Source organism: Lachancea lanzarotensis, scaffold LALA0S01 (genome assembly GCF_000938715.1).
Source record: "Lachancea lanzarotensis genome assembly LALA0, scaffold LALA0S01, whole genome shotgun sequence".
Taxonomy (NCBI): domain Eukaryota; kingdom Fungi; phylum Ascomycota; class Saccharomycetes; order Saccharomycetales; family Saccharomycetaceae; genus Lachancea; species Lachancea lanzarotensis.
Window position 1 is genome coordinate 99397 of NW_019212879.1, and position 22374 is coordinate 121770.

Here is a 22374-nt window from a genome sequence, read left to right on the forward strand (position 1 = left end):
TCAAGCAACAATTCGAGTCAATTGAGATCGCTTCTTGCCTAGCTGAGTAGTCGGAAAGTGTTGAAAGGGTTCGCCACCGAGTTAAGATTTGGAGATATTGAAAAAGTGGTTATTCGTCTGTGGTGATCAGAGTTCGAAGCTACAAACTCGAACTGAGCGCTGGTTGAAATGGTTAAAAGTTGATCTACTGATCAGCTGGATGGGATGTGGAGTGAACTGCGAGTATGGTAGAGTTTTTTGCGTTCTTTTGAAAGTTTTTTGGTGGAATTTGGACTTATTTTGAGATAGTTACGCTCAAAATTGAAAATTGTGAGAAATCATGGGATCTATCCACATTGAATGGTGAGATGGACTTCAAAACACTACTGGCAGTATCTTTCAAGATTATATTTGCCTCTATTATTTTCCTTTTGAACTTCTTTCACGCCACTGGGCACGCTCGAGGTCCGTCAAAATTCGCGGACTCGGACGCTGGACGTGCATGAAATTGCATTCATCGCCTCTTTCACACGACTGCATGTCGTGCTTTCGACAAACGGCTTCGCGGAAGTCGGTGACATGTGAATACTCGCAGTACAATGGCCGCTCGTTGTACCATCGTGTGTTGAAACTATCCTTCGCCGCTTGTGCGTCCTTCGGCAGCGCAAACTTCAAGTATACGTTCCCGTTCAAATGATCGTTCTTATTCTCGCAAACCACCATGGCTTGCAACTCACCAAACCGTGCTGCCTCCATGTACACGTCTTCGAAAAAGGCGTCGAAATCGGTTTGCAGCGTTTGCGAATCGTCCGAGCTCGGTTTCCAATACATATTCGGTACCAAAAGAGTTGGAGAGATTGATGGACGGATATGTTTCTTGGAGCATCGATCACCATGTCTGCAGGCTCCGATCTTATAGTAGAAATGACTGGTGCAAGAAAGTTAGTAAAAGCGGACCGAAAATACATAAGAAAACGCTCGGATTTCAATGCGAATTACATACCATTTATCCCTGTCTTCGTAGTTTGACATGATGCACAGAGTTTTAGGCCTTAAGTCGAGGCTTTTGACTGTTTTCGAAAGGTTTCGGTTCAGTATTTCTGCTAGCTCATCGCATCGATTAATTAATCTCTGTCTCTGCTCTACCTTCAAATGTTAATTTCGACGGCTAAAACACCGACAAAACGAAAGATGGGAGTATGTGGCTGAATAGCAGGCTCTGTGGCTATAACTGTTGAAAATAAATATTAACAACCTGTTTAGAACGATGGCAGCTCCATTTCGAGGGTAAAAACGCTACTAACGGCCACCAAACGGCGTAGTAGCGATTCTCAAAACTCGGAATCTCGAAATTTTGATTCTGTATCTAGATGGTCAGTATGTAGGCTAAGTAATACACCGTTGCGAGTCCCGGTGGTCAGCGATTACCGAGGTAATCTTTTCAATAAGGAATCGGTTCTAGAATGGCTGCTGACACCACATAAGGAGGACTACTCAGATGATCAAGTCCGCTTGTTTGGTCACATAAAGACCTTGAAAGACGTAATAGAGCTGCACAACATTGTGGAGGTTAAAGTGCAAGACGGAGGATCTGTGTTGAAGTGCGATGTGGGAGACGAAATATGGGGCAGAAGTTCTGGCAACTTTTCATATTTGGCCAGATGCGGTCACGTATTGCCTCGACGAACACTTCGTGGAGATTTATGTCCTGTTTGCAGCATTCAATACAAACAGAAAGACGTTATAACGCTTAATCCCAGTTCAGGTGAGTTGGTAGACCTTGAAGCTCGGATGGCTCAACTTAAGAGCGAAGGTCTCACACACAGCGGAAAAGCTGCTAAAACGAAGAAACGGAAGGCCAAGCCAACTGATGCCGCTGTTAAAGCTCCCAAGCGCCAAAGGTGTTGAAGCGAGAGTCATGGAAACTTCTAACAGCACCATTCATTTCCAAATTTCGTTATTTTGAAATATCATATATATAGATACACACGATGACTGGTACTAAGACCCACTATATACAAAACCAAAAAGGGAGCACAGATCATGTCTTTCCATTTCTTGCAGAGCTCAACAGCAACATCCTCCATTCACTGTGCATTTTCTGCCTCTTTTTCAGCAGCTTTCTGCGTAACTTGTTGTTCATACTTGGTACCCGTCGTGTACATGGTATAAACTAGTCCCCCAGCCATGTAAAGGGTACCCCCAACAAGCGACAAAACCGTCAAACGGTGTGCTGCATCTGTGACTTTGGTGTACCAGGCGTATTTTGACATAACTCCTTGTATAGAAGATGCTTTGATGCGTTTTGTAGTTGACGTTTTTCAAAACGATGAGTTTAAGATACTAGAATAATTTGTTATATTTAATTTCTCGATGAGTAGTAGGTAGGGTGTTTTGAACAGTGTACCAATAATATGAAATACGCCTTTGCACTGGGATGAGTAGCAACCATTTAAACTACATTCAAATACATGAGAGCTATATAAACCACACTTTGGTTTGTTTCATCACGACAAATCGCTATCATCCCGACTTGATCACTAGTTTTCGTAAATGCATTCAGTTCATAAAATATGGGATGAGTAGTGTGTCAGCACTGAGCGCTGAAAACACTATTCCCCAGTGGCAAAGGCTACAGAGTCGTCGAGGAAGCCTAATAAACCGAGGATTCTCGTTTCACCATCGGCACCCCTCAGTGATGGAAAACATACTGGTAGCTGTTGGCAAATACATTACTGATCTTCTTTGGAACTCTTTTGTACAGAGGATCCTGGTAGTATCCGAAGAACCAACGGGTATTTTCTTGCACTAGATCAACCAGTTTCTCTCTTGGGGTAGTGGGCGCAGTTTTGATTCCAAACGACTTCGCGTAGTTTCTCAAGTCGTCAGTAGTCCAAGAGGCAAATAAGGTAGTCCACTCGTCAACTTTTTCGCTGGCAACTTCGTGAGCATCACTGCCCTTTTGCTGAGCGGCCTGAGCAGCGTCTGCAGTCTTTTGTTGCGCATAGTCCAAAGCATCGGATCCTTTGTCTTTGAGGTACTCGGCGGCGTCGTCACCTTTGACCTTGGCGTAATCCGTTGCGCTAGAAGCCTTTTCCTTGGCATACGAAGCGGCTTCAGAAGCCTTCTCTTTCGCATATGAGTTAGCATATGAACCCGCATCCGCAGCCTTGTCCTTGGCGTAGGACGATGCATCAGCGCCCTTGTCTTTGGCATAAGTTGCAGCTTCGGTTCCAGCTTCTGCTGCGTAGTCGGTAGCAGCACGGGCAGCTTCTGCCCCTTTAGCTTGAGCGTAATCAGAGGCAGCGGTACCCTTCTTCTGGGCATACAACCAAGCGTTTTCACCTTGATTCTGACCCTGCACTAGTAAATCGTTGACTTTGCCACTGGCAGCTTTGTAAATACCACTGGAAGTTATGTCGTCGTTTCTGTCTTTGACCCATTCCTTAAGGTTCTCGTAAGACCAGCCATCAAAGTACTCCGCTACCGCGGGGGAGGTGGTCAAATTTTTCAGAGGACTATTGCGGTACTCCTTGACTAAATCCAAAAGTTCGGAACGGGTACTAAACCACGAGTAAGATACTCCACGCGCATCCAAAAACGCCCGCAACCGTTTCTTGGGCCAGGATTCTACCCCTAACAAAAATGTATGGTTCACAATGTTGTCACTATGAGAGAAGTAGTTCTTGAAGTCTTGCCATTTGTTTGCGGTTTGACTCCAGACTGAGGCCACGGCCTCTTCCGATTTAGCATAGAATGGAGAAGCCTTGTTTTTGGCCGCTTCTAAATACCAACTGGCATCATCCTGCAAGTACTTTTTGTTCTTCTGGGCGACGTTCAACAAATACTGGCGATCATTCTCGGCATTTTCCTCGATCTTGATCTTGTGGCTTTGCAACCAGTCCTGAATTTCGCGCGTGGACCATGTGTTGAAGACCTGATCCTTCACTTTGCCGGCCTTGTCTACAACTTGCTGGTTAGCGAGATCGAGTTGTTCCAAAAGACTGAGACGTTCGTCGTTGGCGTAGCGGGACGCCGAGTGAATGTTCTCACGCACCTTGGCCAAAAGATCGTCCTTCTTGGCCTTGGCCTTATCGTAGGGCACGTGATACTCGTCTAGCCAAGACTTGAGATCGTAGTCGTCCCAGTTGGTAAAATACTGTTGCGAGGGATACAAACCGGACAACTCATACTTGGAATTGATTTGTTCAAAGTTTTCTTTGGCCTTACTCACCAATGCGTCGCGAGACAGATCGGAGTTGTACTTGATCTTGTTCTTGGACAGTAACTTACGCAAGTCCTTGGCGGACCACGTGTCGAAAAACCATTCTGAGATCGGGTCCTTATTTTGCGCGAAATCGGCAACGCGTGTGCGTGACGACCAAAAGTTCCACCATGGGGTAGGTTTAGATTGCTTTTGGTAGAGCGCCTCTGCGTGTTTACGCAGCACATCTGCGTTTTCCTTGCCGGCTTTTTGAAGCGTCTGTTTCTGGTCTTGCAAATATCCTTGGAGATCATTGCTGGTCCACTGGTCGTACAGTCCAGCAAGATCAGCCACGGCCACTGAAACCAGCAATAATGCGGCTGATGTGGTGGGCACACTTACTATTCTCATTTTGTGTGGTGTATGGGTGTACAAATGCTAATCACGTTGTTTGAAAATGTCTGGGTTTTTTGAAAAGTCACGTGATCTCTAGTATTATAATTCAGCACAAAAGGTTTTTGAACACTTGGTCTTGATTTCAGTCCTTATACTCTGTGATGCTAATAACGCCGGTTGCGAAATAGATATACTCCCACTTATGTTGAAACTCCCTCAAGTTTTGTTCTGACACTTTCATCCAACACCACCCTTTGTCTCAAATCCTCTCCACCGACCCTTTTATACCCCAAAAAAATTTAAGGAACTTCTAGCCCCTTTTTGCTACTCCGCACGCCCCTTATTTCCGATCTCTCATTACCGCCACAATAAGCGGTGTGATCTGAAACAGGTACCTGAGAGAGACATAAACCCTTTTGAAGTCTTGCTATGGGGTGGTAAGAAGAAGTCCAAGTGAGTAGCGGTTAATGGCAATTTTTTGAAAGATCGGGTGTGAGTACTGGATGAGTACGAGTACGAGTACATGTGTAGATGAGAATGTTGCTTGAAGGTCGGTCACGTGATGTGGATGGTTTTGGAAGCATAGCATTTGAACAAGCCTCTGTATTTCTAGTGTTATGAGCAGACATCGTTCCGAAACTGTATGGCTACCGATTCCCATCACTGCTTTGATGAGTTAAATGCTTAATATCCATAAATGTGTCATTCTCTCTTTTGGTCACGTGATGCATGAAATTCTCTACTATACAAGCTGTTTTGCACATCCATACCAACAGGTAAATGACCCTAGGATATTGTAGACTCGCACCATTGTTTGACTTTCCGGTATGAAGAAGATCGTTGTTTTCTGATTGAATGTAAATCTAGCGAACGTCACATTCGCGCACGTGCCGTCAGTATGAATTGGCAAATATGTCAATTACGACTTGACCACAGACTCCAGCGGCATCGAGGTATAGCGGTCCCAGGTCTCTTATTTTTTGTCAGCAATCATTATTAAATATTTGAGTGCGCAGTTGAATAATCAACAATTCTCAATTGTGAAAAACGGTAACGAAAAGTAGAGCTGAGAAATGGAGCACTAATGATCTAGAGATGGGTTTCCACGTTGTTGAAAAGTTCAGCGCTACTCTCCGGCGCTTTCAGCTCGCTTTGATCATCGTTGACAAGTTTGTCGTGCAAAAGCACCACAAACACCGGATCCCAATTAGGGATATGAAAATACGTTTCTCCAGTCAAACGGTCATGAAAGCTATGCCGTCCTTTTTGCTATTCCCATAGCCTTTTTTAGCTGCAACAACAGCATTTCGAGATTCTAAAATAATGTTTATTTCGTGACGCTGTTATTGGGTCACGTGATCCATGGACTCTAGTACCTGCAAATGTACATTTATAAACAGATAGATATTACGGACACTCCAACATCACCCAGTTCCCTTCTGAAGGTATACCTAATGAGAACAACGCAAACCCCACTTGCCTGTATATTCGTAGGTGCTTTTTTTGTAATGACAGGTCAAGAATCTCAAAAAAGCAAGTGGTCACGTGCACCAGACCAATTTTGTTCCTAACACGATGAGATACCTTTCAAGACTCCTGTCGTTATAACCCCCTAAGTTCGATAACAGCTTCAGCTCATTCAAAGCCAATCTTTTCCCCTCGCCTCTGTGCTAAATCCCGTTCTCACCTTCAGTCCTGGTCTCGAGCCAGAGAAACCCTTATTTATCACTTTTTCCCAGTCCGTCACAGGCACAACTCGGACTACAAGTCCATCGTGCATACGCCATCGCTTCGACAGCTTCGATAACACACACGCTCATATTGAGTCATTAAGATGCGTATATGTCACCAATCGTCCCAGGTATGAGCCAAATGCTTCATGTTTACGAAGCCCTGTAACGCCTCAGTCAAGACTCGTTTCTTCAGTAAATCAACCAGCTAGTATCATTTGAAAAAACTGTAGCTTGTAAATCGCTTTGGACATTTTAGAGGTTAACGCAAAACACGCTCACACATCCAATTGCCACTGGTATCCTGCTCTACAATTCATGATTAATCGTAAACTTTTGTGCCAACATTCTGGCATTCGATGACTAGCAGGTGTTCATTATAAGACGAGGGCTTCAGCTTGACTAAGTTAAACTTGAGCAACATGCAGAAGTCGAAAACCAAATTTACCGGACGATTGGATTCAATTGGAAAACCAATATCACACAACACTGCATACCACTATGGGTCAGCGGAAGGTGGTCCATGAGCTATATCACTTTGTACTAATGTGTCACTAAGATAATGGTTGAATTCAAGTTCACGCCGCTCGAGCGATGAAGTCAGACGATGTCATCATACGGTAGAAATATCTTATTTAGCACAGTAACGTACTGTACTCGTTGAATTGGCCTCCGCATCTTTTTCTTGGCAAATGATACCTGAATTATTAAGTAGTTGATATTTTAGCTCTAAGTTTCAAAAACCTCACTAGAGATGGCCCTAATGGCACAGATTAATTCAATCACCAAGCCTAAGCTTTCAAGGCAGTTCGTCGTAGCGTGAATGTTGCCATAGATTGAAGATAGTTAATCAGGTATTTGATGAGTACACTTGTGAGTACTTAGTCACTACTCACGCAAATGTTGATATTAATGCCCATCTACAATACTCAGTGATGATGTCAAAGAACACCAACAACAATTCTCTATTTTAGCCGAGCTCGAGCTCTCAATCCTGCTTCCATGACTGATCGAACATTTAAGCAGAATTCTCCATCTTTCACGTTACGCAGCGAGTCCCCTATGGCCCGGGACTCGTTGGATTTGGGACAAACCGGTAACGCTTTAACTTCAGTTGTTCCGGAACCGATCTACGTATCACGAGAACAGTCCAGCGGGATACCGACAAAAACTGGATTCAGTGCATTGCAATACACGCTGACAAGTCTGAATGTATTTCAGCAACTTCCCAGAAACTCTGCTCATGGTGTAGATGATTTAACACGTATGAAAATGGCTTTGATGAGTGGGATTCCGAGTGAGGTCAACTGGGCGTTGAGGAAATACCTTTCATACAGCAATAAAGCTCCATACATGATCAGTTTGAAGTCAAATAGATACCTGCTTCCTCTTTTCACGAAAATTTTGGTGAGAACAAGACCGTTACTCAAAAAACTAGATATGCCTTTAAATCCAGAAACCGACGTTCCTGTTTTCCAGCAATGCCTCAATTCCGTCCTCATTCTTAGAAATCTTGCTCAAGATGCTGAGTCTACGCAGGTTTTGGCACTGGATTCTGTTGTGAAAGATTTCATCCTAGCCGTTTTACAAATGGCTAACGCGATAAAGGAAAATGATTTTTTGGTGTACGCGCATAATTCACAGTTCTTCAACGAACTTACCCATTACGTGATTGATCTCATGGAAGCAATATCCTCTTATATTGCCCCCGCCAGAAAAGACGATCCATTTTTTCAAAACATGGTTTCCACTTTAACCGATACGAAGGACCGCTACATGGTCATCTCGATCCTACGGTCTGTATCGAGGCTTTTAGTCAGGTCCAAAGCTGATGAGGAAAGTGCGGCTGATAATCTTCACGATAATATTCTCGACCAGATCGTTTCGTACCTCGTGGTGGCCAACGACAGTGAACTGGTCATGGCGTCACTGGATTTCTTATACCAATACGTGCTTCCAGGAAACGAAAGAATTACAACTCTGCTACAAAGTGAACACAGATTTGCTATCCTATCGGCTGTATTACCAAAGCTGCTAACATATGGGGTGCCGCTACCAGATTATGCACAGTATAATAAGATTGAAGTGAGGCTAAAGCCACGGGTAAGGCCTCCAGCTCCGACCGAGCCTCCCAAACTAGAAAAAAGATTGTTTTATGAAATTCTCGAGCTTAATGAACCTATGAGGTCAACAGCATGGTTGAGATGTTGTTTCGAGCCAGTCCAGGAGTCGGAGGTGACTCAAATTAGCTTATGGAGGGGCTATGAATCAGAATTCTCGCAAGCGGTAAGAGATTCGGGAAGGAAGCTTTTACCAGCTGTCGAGTTCATCAAGAATGTGTCGAACACCTTCGAACACGCATCTGCAATGGTTATTACAGATGAGACTACAGGAAAAAAGAGATTTGTGATCAAGGGTATTCAACCGAGGCCATTCGCCGTATCTATCGCTGCTGGCGATGCTGCTGCCAACTCATCAGGCAACCGCATAGCTTTGCCGATAAGAGACGAAAATGGAATAATAAGAGAAGCATCTCAGACCGCTTTGCCGATCGTGAAATTTCCTTCTAATCTATCAGACGTTGCAAAGGCAAGCACGACTTTTCTTTGCTTGATTTCCAACGACAATAAGGGTGTCGGCTTCTCTTTCTGTAAAACAGTTAAGCCCATTATAATGCATCTATTGGCGGATGTGCCACCGCTCAACTCGGTTTTGGCGGAGTACATGGACAATATTCCTACTGTTTAAGTTTCGTTACATCGATCGGGCTCAGTAAATAAGGCTGCCTCGCCAACGCAGATGCAATCAGATCATTAACTCATAAATTAGAGATAAATGCTTGGTATGTAGTAAAAGGATGTATCATTATTGTGGGTTACCCACACTTGTAAAGTCGTCAGTGAACACATGCAGAGAAATCGAGGGCGAGAGTTCGGATCTAGACACCGTCTCGGAGCGTTCGGGCGCCATTGAAGACCGGTTTATTCGTTCAAACAATAAAGTTTCCTCAGAACGGCTTGAAAACTATGTGTTCTCTCAGCATCCTCTTGATTGGACTCTTTGATGTAGAAGGTTTCGATATCTTTGATGAGCCTAGATAGTTGTTCTGGCTTAAAGTGAAATTTCATGTCGTTCGCCAGGTACAAGCACCTAGTATTGGGATTGAGGTAGATGGTCTCAACAATGTTGTTGAAAAGGGCATCGATACTGGGACGATGTACTCTAGAATAGAAGCGAATAAGTTTAGAAATGTCGTCCTCGGAAATTTCAGGGAGCTTTAGAAATGTCCTGAACCTGAAAAAATTGGTGAGCTTCTGCATGGCGATTTTCCTGTAGCAGTCTTCCTCCAAATTAATAAACTGAATTGAGTCATGTAGATTGTTGAGCATCTGTTCACTGATTTCTAGGTTTACTGCCTGTTGCGTTGTCATATCCATGATTCTATTCTGGTCACACATCAGCTCCTGATAGAGAGCTACCATTCCTGAGAAACTTTTTTGCGTCGAAAGCACGTTGGCTAATTGCAAAGTATTTTCGACTCTGTCTAGATGAACCACAGGCGTTGTGAAACTCTTGAGGAAAAGTGCAAAAGAAAGCAGATCGTTTGACTTGTGGTCACTTTTAGCGCCCTTAGACCTGAGCGTTTTGATAGCTTCATCCACTTTTTTGTCGTTTAGCAAAAACTCTGCTTGTATATCAAACTTTTCAGACCCAAGACGACTTTGAAGTTTATTCCAAAGCCTACCGTATTGCGAGAAGTCACCCGAACGTATGCACGACTTTAACAACAACCCAATGTTCAAAACAGGACATGTTTCATTGAGCCTTGTGATGTCATGATACCGCTTGTTCCTGAACAGCTCCTCGTAAACGTATCCTATAGTACTTCTGTGTTCCGCCTGTTCTGCAATCCCCTGAAAATCTTCAGGGAAGTTTACAGTGTTAATGAACGTTTGAATATCACTCACGTTTCTTGCAAGACGGAGGTAAGAGTCATCCTTTAGGTATGGCAAAATTTTGCTTTTGAACAAAGGATGTGCTAAGACCTTATTTTCGAGCTCTCTGCCCATAGTCTTCACCACCAAAGAATTGGCAATGTAGCCCATTTCCTTTTCGTCCGGGCAAAGGTCCAAACATGTGGTGATAGTATCCGCATCGTTAACATTACGAATTACCAGTTGTTTGTAAGTGTCATAGTCAAAGCTAAATCCCTCTGTGCGCAATCGTTCGTAAGCTTTCCGCCCTGTCGCAAGAGAATTTCTTATCATTGAACCTAAGCATAGCGGATACGACTTGTCCCAGTCACCTGGATGAGCAAAGTAGTTCACTACCTCGTCTGGCATGCTAATCATTTTCGCGGCCTGTATCGATGTGCCCATTATATCGTTGGGGTCCAGAGAAAGTCGCTGATAGTTAAGCATCAGTTTTTCAAATCTGGTCGTCAAGCGGTCTTTGAACTGAAGCATGAATTCATTTTCCATTACGGCGTAATACCCCTCAGGATCGTACAACTTGCATATCATGATTCCATGTAGTTTGATGTTATAGCTGTACTTTTCGATCGTTTGAGGGGCTCCCCACATGCTTTGAAAGCATGCAATCAAGCCACTATAGTTAGTTTGACTGTCCGATACATTAAATCTTTCACAGCAGTCCAAAAAGAATCTCGAATCCGCAACTTTACTCAAAATAACCTGAGACTGGTACGCATCGATCAACCCATTCAAAAAGTTGAATTTGTCTTTGCTCTTATTCAAAAGTTCACCGTGACAGTTGATAAATCTAATCAAGTAATCCTCAGGACACCGGATATCTTTGAAAAATTGAAATATGAAGGGGTATACCTCAGAATCAAACGTATATTCTTTGACAACGGATTCTTCAAGTATCTTCATCACAACCTCTGTATCCTTCAGTTGTAGAGCATAATCTAAAAAGGAACTCAAAGTCGTCTCAGCGCCAGATAAACTCAAAAGATGATCAGTGAAAGAGTGTGTTTTAACTGATTTGTCACGAACCATGGGAAAAGAGTAATCATAAATCTTCTTCGCAAGCTCCCAATCTCCCATGCTATTCGACAACAATGTCAGGTAAAAGCTGTGGGAGAACTCTGGCACCCAGCGAAGTTTCTTAAACTCATACCACAGAGTGTAAGCCTTTCTACAATCCAACTTACTGACTGATATCAAAAAGTGAGAGAGTATCAACGTCACGTTGGATGCAAGTCCAACCCTTTCTTTTGCGTCTGTTAAAACATTGTCGAGCAATTTGATCGCGAGAGGCATGTCGCCAGTCTCAACCAATGCTGTCAAAACAGCACTGTACACTTCATACTGATGCCGCTGTAGATGTGAAGCAGAAGCACACATGCTTCTGAAGTCCTCATATAGCGTCTTCACGGCGGCATTATCATTGATTCTCTTTGCGTAACCTAGAAGGGCCACGTAGTAGAAGGAATCCTTGTAATATGATTGAGAGTTTTGCAAAATATCTTTGACGTAGTCAAGTTTGACGTATCCGGGAAAGAGATTCATTGCCAAAAGAGAGCAGTCTAAAACCTCTTTGGAAAACTGATGCGAAATGTGAGTGGTCGAAGCCTGTAAAAGATCGACCGCGATCTTATAAAAATCCGGACCGTTCACATTACCCATTTCATATGCGGCGATAGAGCCTTTCAGCAGACTACCTATGACTTCATTGTAAATTTCCTCTGTAGGTTTCATTTTATTGTCAATGAGGCTTTGGTAGCAGTTCAACAGCTGAAACATACGATTGTCCACGTTGTCATTATCTAGATCTCTGTTGCAGACCGATTTTATCACCAAAGCATACAATTCCAATGGTGGAATGATGTTATTTCGTATAAGGGATTGAAAAGACGCATTTATGCTGTTATAATCCCGTTTCTCGTAAGATGTCTTGATATAATTGGTCTGGGTTTCTAGAAAAGTTTCTGGATTTAGAGACTCTTCGTTATCTGGCTCCCATGTTGGAATCGGCGTACCCTTGTGTTTATCAGTATTGTGTGATGCCTCGACTTGAAAGCTCTCGGCTGGTTCTTGTGGTGTGTCTGGGATTTTGGAATCTGACGGCACGGGAGTGGGTTCCGCAGCATCCTTCGGTATCGAGGCTAGAGTATCTGAAATTGTGCGACCTGGACGTTCCACAGAGCTGGTGGAAAAATAACTCTTAGAGAGTCTCTCGTTGATTTCTAGCTGTGTATTTCTCGTGTAGCGCGCGTAATTTTCGCTGTGCTGTCTTGAACGAAATCTGTCTAAAGACTGAGCAATGGGAACGGTAGCGGAAACGGCTGTCGATCCCAAACTTCTTCTGCGCGACCCACTGCTGTGTCCTGGTCGGGGCTCGGATATTCCCTCATCTGAACATCTGTGTGATTTCAAACAAGTTCCTTCACAGGCCTCGGAATCCAGTGCCAGCTCCACGTTGTTGTAGTTAACGTTGGCCACGACCACCGGGTTGGGAGTCACCACCACATTGTCTGAAGATGGAATGCAGCTGTCCTGGCTAACAAGTCCCTGATTTCGGCGCAAATACTGATATGAGCTTTCAAAAAAGGCCGTTGACTGCTTCTGCGCCGAAGAGTGATAGCTCTTGGAGTAGAACTTGCACTTGAATGACTTGAATACCATGCTTTTTTGTTTCTAAACCGTGACGCTTCTTCTAGCCATTCAAATCGGGATCAATCGACGGTCAAACGTCAGAAATGAAACCTTGGAAAAAACCTTACTCACACCGTATTCCTCAGAGGAATTTGATCAATAAGCGGCGAGTCGAAAGGGTAGAAAACCTGGCAATTTCGATACGTTTCTTGCAATGTTAGGGCAATGAGTTTAATTTGAAGATTCAATGAGTGATTCATCTTATCCGATTTTTCAATTTTCGAATTGGTCGCTATATACGAGATTCTTATTAAATAATGTATTTAGCATTTTATACGATATAGATGTTTCTGATCTTACTCGTTGCAGATCACGTGGACTCGTTTATAAGAGTTATGTAGGTAACAAGAATTCACCGTCATCAGTTTTCATAGGAGTTCCAGTGAACCAGTTTCGATTCCACTGATTTCCATTTGTGCGACATTCTATTTTCCTTTCATAGCTTCTTTTTCCGTGCAACGCAAAAACATCGATCACTAGCATGAAGCGAATTTAGAAGATACTTTTACTAGGTTCTTAGCGTCATTTAGCGAAGCTAATCTTGTGTGAGGTCCAATAGCACAAACTCGAAAATCTGAGCCCCTCTATGGGGTCACGGCATATTCTCTTCTGAATCTGTCGTCGACTTTGGTCAAATAGTAGACGCCAGATTGCAAATGATCGATAGAGCCCTTGGGTTCGAAATCCTTTTGTAGATGAGCTCCCTCTCTTAGGTGAATGGCCTCCTCGTAGCCCTCTGGAGTCTCGGTGATTCTTGAATTCAATTTCTTGTCGAGATTCAGGACATCGGTGATGTATTTGATGTCACCAACGACACGGCACGAGAAGATCGAGGAAGCTAGACCAGAACCGTACGAATAGAGACCAATACGTTTGTTTTGCAAAGCGTCAGAGCCAACGTAGAAAAGCAACGATCCGAGGGCCGCGTACACGGAGCCGGTGTACATGTTTCCGGTGTTGGTAGGTACGATCAAGGAAGGCGCAACCTTTTCCTTTTGCAGAGCCTTAGCGAGGCCCACAAACGTTTTTTCAACATTTTTGTCGGTCAAACTTGCAGTGTAATCTAGAGTAGCGAGAGAAGCATCCACCTCCGGGTAGAGCGAAGGGTTGGCTCTGAAGTCATTGTAGAGCAATCTGGCGTATGATTTGGCAACCAATTTGCACGTAGGAACGTGGAAAACGTTGTAGTCGAAGAAGCTTGCGGCACCCACGGCTTCTTGCCCCGCAGGTTGCTCGACGAGACCCCTGGCAATAGCTTTTTGCGAGTAAAACTTGTAACTTTTGTCAAGTGCACTGACGTAACATCTCAGAGAGAAATGGCCGTCAACGTAAGGGTATTCGCTGGTGAAGTCTGGCTTGTAAAAATCGTAAGCGTGCTCCATGTGAGTGCCTCTAGCAGAATCGAACACAATTGGAGCGTCTGGCCCAATCAGTAGGGCCACGGTACCGGCTCCACCAGTTGGTCTAGCGGCACCTTTGTCGTAGATGGCGATGTCACCGCACACAACAATCGCGTCACGGCCGTCCCAAGCGGATGATTCGATCCACGACAAACTGTTGAAAAGCGCGTTGGTACCACCGTAGCATGCATTGACCGTGTCGATACCTTCCAAGTCGGTATTTTCGCCGAAAAGCTGCATCAGCACGGACTTGACGGATTTGGACTTGTCGAGCAAAGTCTCGGTACCGACTTCAAGTCTGCCGATGGAATTGGTGTCCACGTTGTAGTTTTTCAACAGTTTTGACAGCACTGTCAAGCTCATGGAGTAAATATCTTCTCTGTCGTTTACGAACGACATGTTGGTCTGGCCCAGTCCAATCGTGTATTTACCCTGGGAGACACCGTCAAACTTCTCCAGGTCGTCTTGGTTTACACATTTCGAGGGAATGTACAGCTCGATACCCTTGATACCGATATTTTGAGGCCTTGGTGGCTGCTCCGTGGTCTTTTGCTTCTTTAGCTGGTTCTGCTCTGTCATTTTTCGAGTATTAGATTTCGTTTTTTCGCTCAATCGCCTTGAATTCAACAATTAGTGCCTGAGACAGTTCTTATAGCTTCTGAATAGTCTTGAGTTGACGATTTCTAGCGCGTTTCAAACAGAGTTCTCTTGGAAAATCTGTGTAAGATTCCTTGAAATTATATGCTTTTTCAGTAGCGCCATAAAACGTGTCACGTTGAACGACACCGTATAACGTCTAAACGACGGACGACACAAGCAGTTTGGGGAACGAAAATTCCAAGATATGTTTAGACACGGCAATATCGGCATTGTTCCATTGAATACAGAGAACGGTATTGGTTGGAACAATGCTATCCGCCGAACTTGGTATGCTTATAGTTTTGTTGAGATTATGGGAGATGAGAAGAGTTAGAAGACGTCGATCAGAAGAAACCTGGCACACATACGGATACACACTCAAAGATGTACCCAAGAACATTTGGTAACACCTCTTGTCGTCTCCCGTGTCTCTTGGAAACCTTGTTACGAAAGAACTAAAATGTCAAAATCAGATGTCTCTTTTTACGACTGTGACGCCAGGGCTTATGAACCGTTTATAAGTTTTCTTATACGGATTGTTCGCAACGGCCGATACAGCTCTTACCAGAAGAGTTTTTTGAATGTTCATGAACGAGCTGATGTTTTTTTGTCTGTCATCGTACAGGACGTGGTTGTCGTCACTGAGTGTCAAAAAGGTTTTAGGCGGACATGTCTATAGATTATTATTGTGCACTTATCCAAACAAAACATTAATTTTGGGAGCGAGCTGTGAATGTTTTTAAACAGTGCAAAATTCTAGCTGTAACCTGTATATATCTGCCTCAACGTTCAGGGTGGCTAGGCCATATACAACATGAACCAAAAACGTTTTGCGAAAGAGCACGCTGCTGTAAATCCTCTATATGTAGGTTTTATTCTTTTTCCTTCTCATAAATTGGTCTCTTGGCCCAGTTGGTTAAGGCACCGTGCTAATAACGCGGGGATCAGCGGTTCGATCCCGCTAGAGACCAAGTTAATCTTTTTTGGCGCAAGCTCAGGAAGTGTCTTTTCGTTGTTTAAGCCGTCGACATGCTCATTATTCAAAATATCTGTCGAACCAGGATGTAACCCTTCGTTGTTTGAGCCGTTAACGCTATCGTTATTCAAAATATCTGTTAAATTACCAAACTATGCATACAAAACGCATCGCACGTAGCCTTGCGTGATTTTTAAAAAATGTCCGGTAAATGCTCAAACTTCTTGTCCTTCCTCACCTGCCAATAGTCGCCATTGAACTGCCAGAAGTTCTTCTTAGTGATAGGGTGCTGGACCTGTTTGAACCAGTTGGGGACATGTTCTTTGTTTGCCTTCTCTAGTCTCTTTCTCGCTGCCCTTTGCTTCTGCTCGACACGATCTTTTTCCTTCGCAGCGTCGTCGTATCTTCCTTCTTCCATCGCTCTTTGATCAGGTCTCAAACGGGTATCTGTGGGAGGAATCCAGTTCAAAAGCTTAGGTTGTGGCGCATTCAAAGATGCTGCGTACTGTGTCAAGTTGAAAGGGAAATCAGGTCTGTCATGTACATGCCAGATCAAAAATTTATTACCGTCACGGTTTGGATCATTCTTGGAGCCCTTCGACCCCTTAGGCTTGTCCAGAGGCATCTCTTCTGAAGAGTTGGGTTTCAAAACTTTCTTGGCGTAAAGCGATTCGTTCCAATGGCCGCCGAAAACCCATTCCTTGCCACCATCTTTGTTGTATACTTCACCTTTCACCTCATATGCATTTGACGATCTCCAGCCACGGGCTTTGAAATGGATCGTACAGCGGTCTCCCGTTTTATGATTAACAATTTCCACATCACCGTGATTGTCCACTTGTGGGTTTCCAACCAGAATGCCCACTACTGTGTTGTTGGGTTTCTTCCAAGTGTAGAGCTCCTCCTCGGACTCTGAGTCTGGTCTCATTCTGAGGTACCACAAACCCAAATGTTCCACCTCAAATGATCTCCCGTTGAAATTGGAATCGACCCGGGATTCACCCCAGAAATCCCACTTGGCAGACTCAGACCAAGTCGCTGAAATTGGTGGATGATGGGACACTTGCTCAGTGAAAAACCTGAAATGTTCGTCTGGCCTTGAGTATTCAAAAGTCTCCCCTAGAATTGGATTGAACGGTTTCGCTACTCTTTTGGTGGTCGAGGAATATGACGAAATGGAGAAAGCAGCAACATAAAGTAGTCTCAAAGTGGAATCTTCATAGCTGGCACCTTCCGTCAAAAGATTAGAGTATTCCAAATCTTCGGCCACTCTCTGCAGCAAAGACGTGGGCTCATTGAAAGTGACTGGAAGGGACATGCGCGTCATATCCTTGCCAATCATTGATTTCAGAACCGACCATAAACTGATCTTAGGACGATCATCTTTACTCAACGCCAACTTTGTTCTCAAACCATCTTCATATCCCAGATACGACCCCTCTTGATTGAGTAGATCCTCCTTCTTTTCTTGAGGGGGAGTATACGTGCTGTGTAGAGGTTTCTTCTGGCCGTGTGCTGAAAGAGGTTTCGTGCTCGCTTCGGGTTGTTTCGCAACTTCTTCGTACGCTTGTGTAGCGGCAGCAGTGTTCGGAACTGATTGATCCGTAAGTCCAGAGTGCACAACATTCTGTTCAAAGTCAGAAGGTACTCTGTTGATGTTCCCCGACTCCTCGGTACCACCAGATTCACCACTTATTCTTTCACCTCCCGAAGCACGACTTCCCTCAGTCACTTTCGCTGGTTGAGGTGCCCTCTCCTTTCGAGCAGCGGCAGTGTCATCGTGATTTTTCTCCGCAGTAGGCTTTTGTGCTTCATTGTCTTCGGCATCGAAAAACTCATCAATGTCGGAGTCTTCGTCAGCTTCCTTATTCGAATTTATGAACTCAGCGATTTCTTCCAGCGGTTTACTATTTTCATTGTCACCAACGCTTTCGCCGTCAACAACCTGCCTATCATTTGCCGTGTCATTGGCGCTTGTACTAGCGTCAGATAATTCCAGTAATTTCTTCTGGAGAAGTTTTTTGAGGTTCTTTCTCTCAGTGTCGAGTGAAGATAAACGTTCGGATTTCTCGATTAGCTCAAGTTCAAGCTCTTTAACAGACTTGATCCAAAGCTGGTTGACGTCATGTTGTTTTTGTAAAAGTTTCAAAAGCTTCCGATCTCTAACGGATGACAAAGTACTGTATGACTCAAAGTTTTTGGACAGAGAACCTAATGATTTTCTTATCATGTTGATCTCATCTGCATCTGGCGTTTTATTTTCGAGAAGTTCTGTCAACGAACTCAATTCAATGGTGATTGATCTTTGGATCATGGAGACCTCTTGGTATTGAGGCCCGTACTCAATTTTCACATCTTCATCTTCAAAGTCTTCAGTAACTTCGTCTCTGAAATACTCTTGATCGCTTTCAACATCATCCTTACCGTCCGCTAAATCCCGGATTGGCTTCGAAATTGCGGATTTATTGTCTTCATCATTGGCATAAGCATCCAAGGACGGTCTCCCAGATTTTACTTTTGTGACATACTCCCTACCTCTGTTTGTGAGATTTTCGTTTAATTCCGCCTCGCCAGATGACATAGAGGAGATCGAATTAATTGAGCGCTGAGACTGATGAGCGCGTTGCCGACGGTTTGTGGAGGAATGCAAACTATTGGCGCTAGGAGTTCGCAAATGGTGAGAGGTTTCCTTCATTTTGGGTTCAGGCCGTGCGGCACCGTGAGGCTCGTTACTCCCGTTGTTTCTGATTGTCCGTTCACGGTCTTTAGCAAAACGAATCGCACCCTGAACTGCCCAAACCCACCTGTTGGTCTCCACAGGATGGTTTCCTTTCAAATGCCACCTTACTGTACCGTTGAATCCGCCAATGATCTCGAATTTGAGCTTTTCCGAAGAATCCAGATGCAAATAGCAGGTCGACATGTTAAGTGATCCGCGGCATGCATTTTTGGTGTCGTCTTGGTCTTTGTAGTACGATAGTGTTCCATCTGGGCTAAGAACAAACCACCGTAAGCGATAGCCTTGAGCAAAATTGGTCCATTTGCGAAGATAACCCTTATAAGTAGGTGGTTCGTTTAAGCTGTTGGCAACTTCAATTACGCTCTGCTCACGGGCCGCTTTTTCTAGCATTCGTTTAAGCTGTTGCTCGGAAGACAATTTGACATTGGGAGAGTCGTTGACAGGTGGAACTTTTCCCAGTAGATCAAGAGGAAGTTGTCCTCTACGGTCTCTTTTGAAGGGGTCTCCACCATGGTTCAAGATCCACTGACACATGACCAAATCTCTTTTCTTCACAAATTCGTGAAGCACTGTGTCACCCGTTTGTGGATCAGTTCCATTGATGTCTAAGAGCTCGGAGTTGCGAGGTTTTGCCAGAATGGCGTCCAGATGTTCGCGATCCCGGTTCACGAACGCTCTCCTAAATTCCTGGGCCACTTCACCCAAATATTCTGACCGCTTAAACTGCATCATCTGAGCAATATTCAGGTTTTTACACATCTCGATAGGCTGCAAATTTGCATTATTCAGAATACAGTCGTTGATGTCAGGTTGGTCCAGTAATAGGGAAACGACATCGCCCCGCGATTGAAACGCAGCCAAGTGCAATGCAGTATTTCCATCCGGGTCCTCCTGGTTGATGTCCAGCTTAATTTCCTCGTCTGTGAGCCAATGAGCCAAAATGTCCTTTATCAATTGTAAAGGGGCAACCTGAACGGCATAGTGCAAAATCAATTGAGCAACTTCTCTGACACTTACATCATCTCTTGGATGGAAATATTTTTTGACCAAGCTGTCCAGAGATGCGAAATCTCCTTCACGCAACGATTCCAGAAGCTTGAGTTTCAACAACGGTTTGCTAACCGGATGATCTGCCATGCTGGAATCTTAATTGAGCGAGTAGACTCAATATTGGCTTTTCTAGACTTTCTCAGAAGCAAATTGAGCGCTGAAAACTAGCAACAAGAGCGATACTTAGTGGTGTCTGCAAACGGACACAAAAAGTGAGCGTATTCTTGAATAATGCTTCGTATTTACACGGCCTTTTTTGGAGAGGACCTGGACGCTCGAGTTATACCTTTACTCCCCAAATTTTAGATATTTGATTGCTGTTGGGAGATCGTTTCAGACGCTTATACTACAAAAAGTCGAAAGAATAATAAATCACGTGATACAAATACAGCAACACGATCACGTGCTAAAAGTATTCAGCATATGTGGTGTGTGGGTGTGTGGGTTAGACTGGAAGATAACTTTTGTTTTACTCCAAGATGGCAAGACACCGCCGAACGACCCCATTCTTACCAGAGTTGTGTTCCATTTTCTTAGATTCCATTGCCTTTGTGTTTCTTTGTATTTCGCTTAGCTTTGCTAACTACCTGTAGACTTGCTGAATGTCACTTAAAAATCGTCCAAGCAGCCCTACGAGTCTTGTGGTTTGTCGGTGTTTGGAAGACACCACGATGGTGATACTTTTATCTCTGACGATATAGCCAATACCAAACCCATTAGCACATACAGGTCCAAAGCCAAAGGCTTGTAGACTTGGGTTGCCGCAATTAGACGTACTGATGACACTCGTGTTGAGCAAGGCCCACCCTTCGTCTAGGAAAATCGCGAGCTTGGACATAGATTCTTGAAAGCGTTCTTTCCAGATGCAAAACAATGCATATAAGTGCCGGTCTTGGCCCATACCAGCAGCACATTCTTGGGTAACACGAGAGTGTTTTTTGCAGGCATCCTGAAAATATTCCTTCAAGCGCGGTGCAGAAACGCTGCGGTGGTTGAATGCCTCTACAAATTGCTTGGATTCCTCAGAAACACTTCTGATCGCTTCTGTTCGTCCGTTCTGAAATTTCTTAGTCATCGCTGGTTCATAGGTGACCTCGAATTTGCCATAAAGTGCGTGAAACGCAGCCTGTAAAGCCATTTGCACAAAGGCATCAGGTGAAACCTTAAATGTAGACTTTATTTTCCCAGAACCATAATCGCAGAAATCAAGTCTCGCAAACTCGAACTGTGATATGAGATCAGACAAGCGCGTCTCTGCAAAATGAAGCGCTGATAGAAGGTACGAATCGACCTCCCACTCTAGTTTGCGGGGATTTGTGACACCGAGTTCGCTTTTGTTACTGCTCAAAGATGCAGCAGAGACATTTGATTTTCGTCTTGTAATACTATGCGCAAACAACAGAATGGAATCAGTAAAAATATGTGTTGCCAGTCGCAACACGGTATGTCCGTCGACTCCGGTGTGTTCGAAATTGATACCAGCCTTCCCATTCCGTGTGACAATTAGCTGCAATTTGTCATACCATCTGTTGAGACATGTACCTTGCTGTATTCCTGTGGCAGACCTGAACGCGAGTTTGTCAGAGGCTTCTTCCAACTTAACATCTGACGTGCCGCACAGCATTTCTTGAACCAGATCCCCGGGTTCTTCGACTGTTACGTTGTCAAGACACAAGGCGAACAAGGCACTATCAATGATCTGAAGATTTTTCGTATTGGGAGAAAATGGAGACTTCATCATATAGTTTCTGACATTAGACCACACAGAACGGTTCTCTGTTGTGAAAACCCCCCATGGATAGTTGCGTTCAGAGTCTCCAATACATGGCTTCTCTGCATCCTTAACAATGGCATACAACGCACGCTCCAATTCTTGCGTGGTGAAAAGAGGGTTATGCTGTTCATCAAGTACATCGAACCAGTAAAATTGGTAGCCACAGATCGCAACTATATGTTTGGAATCCACACTGGTTTGTAGTCGACAGGAACGGCCTGCACTCTCCGGTGGAATACGCGCGGAACCAAATAGAACATCGTATTGATCCATAGACAGCGGGGTTCCCCGCACAGTATCCGGCTTCAGTGTCCTGCACCGAATTTCTTTGACAAATGAGATTGTTGACAGCACTAGCCTTGCAGATCTGCGAATAAGTCGTGACAGATCTCCATACGGGCCGGTTTTGCCCAATTGACGTAGCGTGGGGTCATCTTGGAGCTCAAAATACGGGTTCACGTTGAGCACCACGGACTCATCAAACTGCAGATATGCGTCGTACCAGAATTTTTCGATATACGAAGAATTTGGATTTTCAAGTTCAAGTTCTTGGTCGTACCGTAGTAATTCGTCGTTCAATTGTGCAAGAAGACGAATGTTACTGTCATTTAGTACCGCGTCTTTCGTTTTGGAGTGCTGTTCGGGTGTTTGTAGCGGAGACAAGCGGTTCAAGTATCGTTCCAGGCTATTCGGAAGAAATGGTATTGGTAATCTAGGAAGTGTTGCAATTTTGCCAGAGTCCGTCATTTGGGTAATAGAAATGGTGGGCATTTTGGTCGGGTTGCAGATACAATAAAATGTAGTTA

At 44.2% G+C, this 22374-nt stretch overlaps 9 protein-coding genes and 1 non-coding gene across 10 annotated transcripts; 3 read left to right on the forward strand and 7 right to left on the reverse strand.

Annotated features, from left to right (window-relative positions):
- Positions 1–399: 399 nt before the first annotated feature.
- On the reverse strand, positions 400–1011 carry LALA0_S01e01024g (LALA0S01e01024g1_1; the record flags this gene model as incomplete). The annotated part of the gene is made up of 2 exons (XM_022774130.1): positions 400–907; positions 983–1011. The coding sequence occupies 2 exons, from the start codon at positions 1009–1011 to the stop codon at positions 400–402; spliced, it is 537 nt and encodes a 178-aa protein (XP_022626258.1).
- A 120-nt stretch (positions 1012–1131) lies between these two features.
- Positions 1132–1887, forward strand: LALA0_S01e01046g (LALA0S01e01046g1_1; the record flags this gene model as incomplete). The annotated part of the gene is made up of 2 exons (XM_022774131.1): positions 1132–1176; positions 1243–1887. 2 exons carry the CDS (start codon positions 1132–1134, stop codon positions 1885–1887), a joined length of 690 nt encoding a protein of 229 aa, XP_022626259.1.
- Positions 1888–2066: 179 nt separating this feature from the next.
- On the reverse strand, positions 2067–2252 carry COX14 (LALA0S01e01068g1_1; the record flags this gene model as incomplete). The annotated part of the gene is made up of 1 exon (XM_022774133.1): positions 2067–2252. One exon carries the CDS (start codon positions 2250–2252, stop codon positions 2067–2069), a length of 186 nt encoding a protein of 61 aa, XP_022626260.1.
- Positions 2253–2671: 419 nt separating this feature from the next.
- On the reverse strand, positions 2672–4594 carry MSC1 (LALA0S01e01090g1_1; the record flags this gene model as incomplete). The annotated part of the gene is made up of 1 exon (XM_022774134.1): positions 2672–4594. The coding sequence occupies one exon, from the start codon at positions 4592–4594 to the stop codon at positions 2672–2674; it is 1923 nt and encodes a 640-aa protein (XP_022626261.1).
- Positions 4595–7311: 2717 nt separating this feature from the next.
- Positions 7312–9057, forward strand: RSC9 (LALA0S01e01112g1_1; the record flags this gene model as incomplete). Its single annotated transcript, XM_022774135.1, has 1 exon — positions 7312–9057. The coding sequence occupies one exon, from the start codon at positions 7312–7314 to the stop codon at positions 9055–9057; it is 1746 nt and encodes a 581-aa protein (XP_022626262.1).
- A 233-nt stretch (positions 9058–9290) lies between these two features.
- On the reverse strand, positions 9291–12959 carry RPM2 (LALA0S01e01134g1_1; the record flags this gene model as incomplete). The annotated part of the gene is made up of 1 exon (XM_022774136.1): positions 9291–12959. The coding sequence occupies one exon, from the start codon at positions 12957–12959 to the stop codon at positions 9291–9293; it is 3669 nt and encodes a 1222-aa protein (XP_022626263.1).
- A 614-nt stretch (positions 12960–13573) lies between these two features.
- ERG13 (LALA0S01e01156g1_1) lies at positions 13574–14968 on the reverse strand (the record flags this gene model as incomplete). The annotated part of the gene is made up of 1 exon (XM_022774137.1): positions 13574–14968. The coding sequence occupies one exon, from the start codon at positions 14966–14968 to the stop codon at positions 13574–13576; it is 1395 nt and encodes a 464-aa protein (XP_022626264.1).
- A 957-nt stretch (positions 14969–15925) lies between these two features.
- Positions 15926–15999, forward strand: LALA0_S01e01178r. The gene has a single exon. It is a non-coding gene; the product is annotated as a tRNA-Ile (tRNA).
- A 198-nt stretch (positions 16000–16197) lies between these two features.
- LALA0_S01e01200g (LALA0S01e01200g1_1) lies at positions 16198–19881 on the reverse strand (the record flags this gene model as incomplete). Its single annotated transcript, XM_022774138.1, has 1 exon — positions 16198–19881. One exon carries the CDS (start codon positions 19879–19881, stop codon positions 16198–16200), a length of 3684 nt encoding a protein of 1227 aa, XP_022626265.1.
- Positions 19882–20377: 496 nt separating this feature from the next.
- Positions 20378–22339, reverse strand: YAT1 (LALA0S01e01222g1_1; the record flags this gene model as incomplete). The annotated part of the gene is made up of 1 exon (XM_022774139.1): positions 20378–22339. The coding sequence occupies one exon, from the start codon at positions 22337–22339 to the stop codon at positions 20378–20380; it is 1962 nt and encodes a 653-aa protein (XP_022626266.1).
- Positions 22340–22374: the final 35 nt, after the last annotated feature.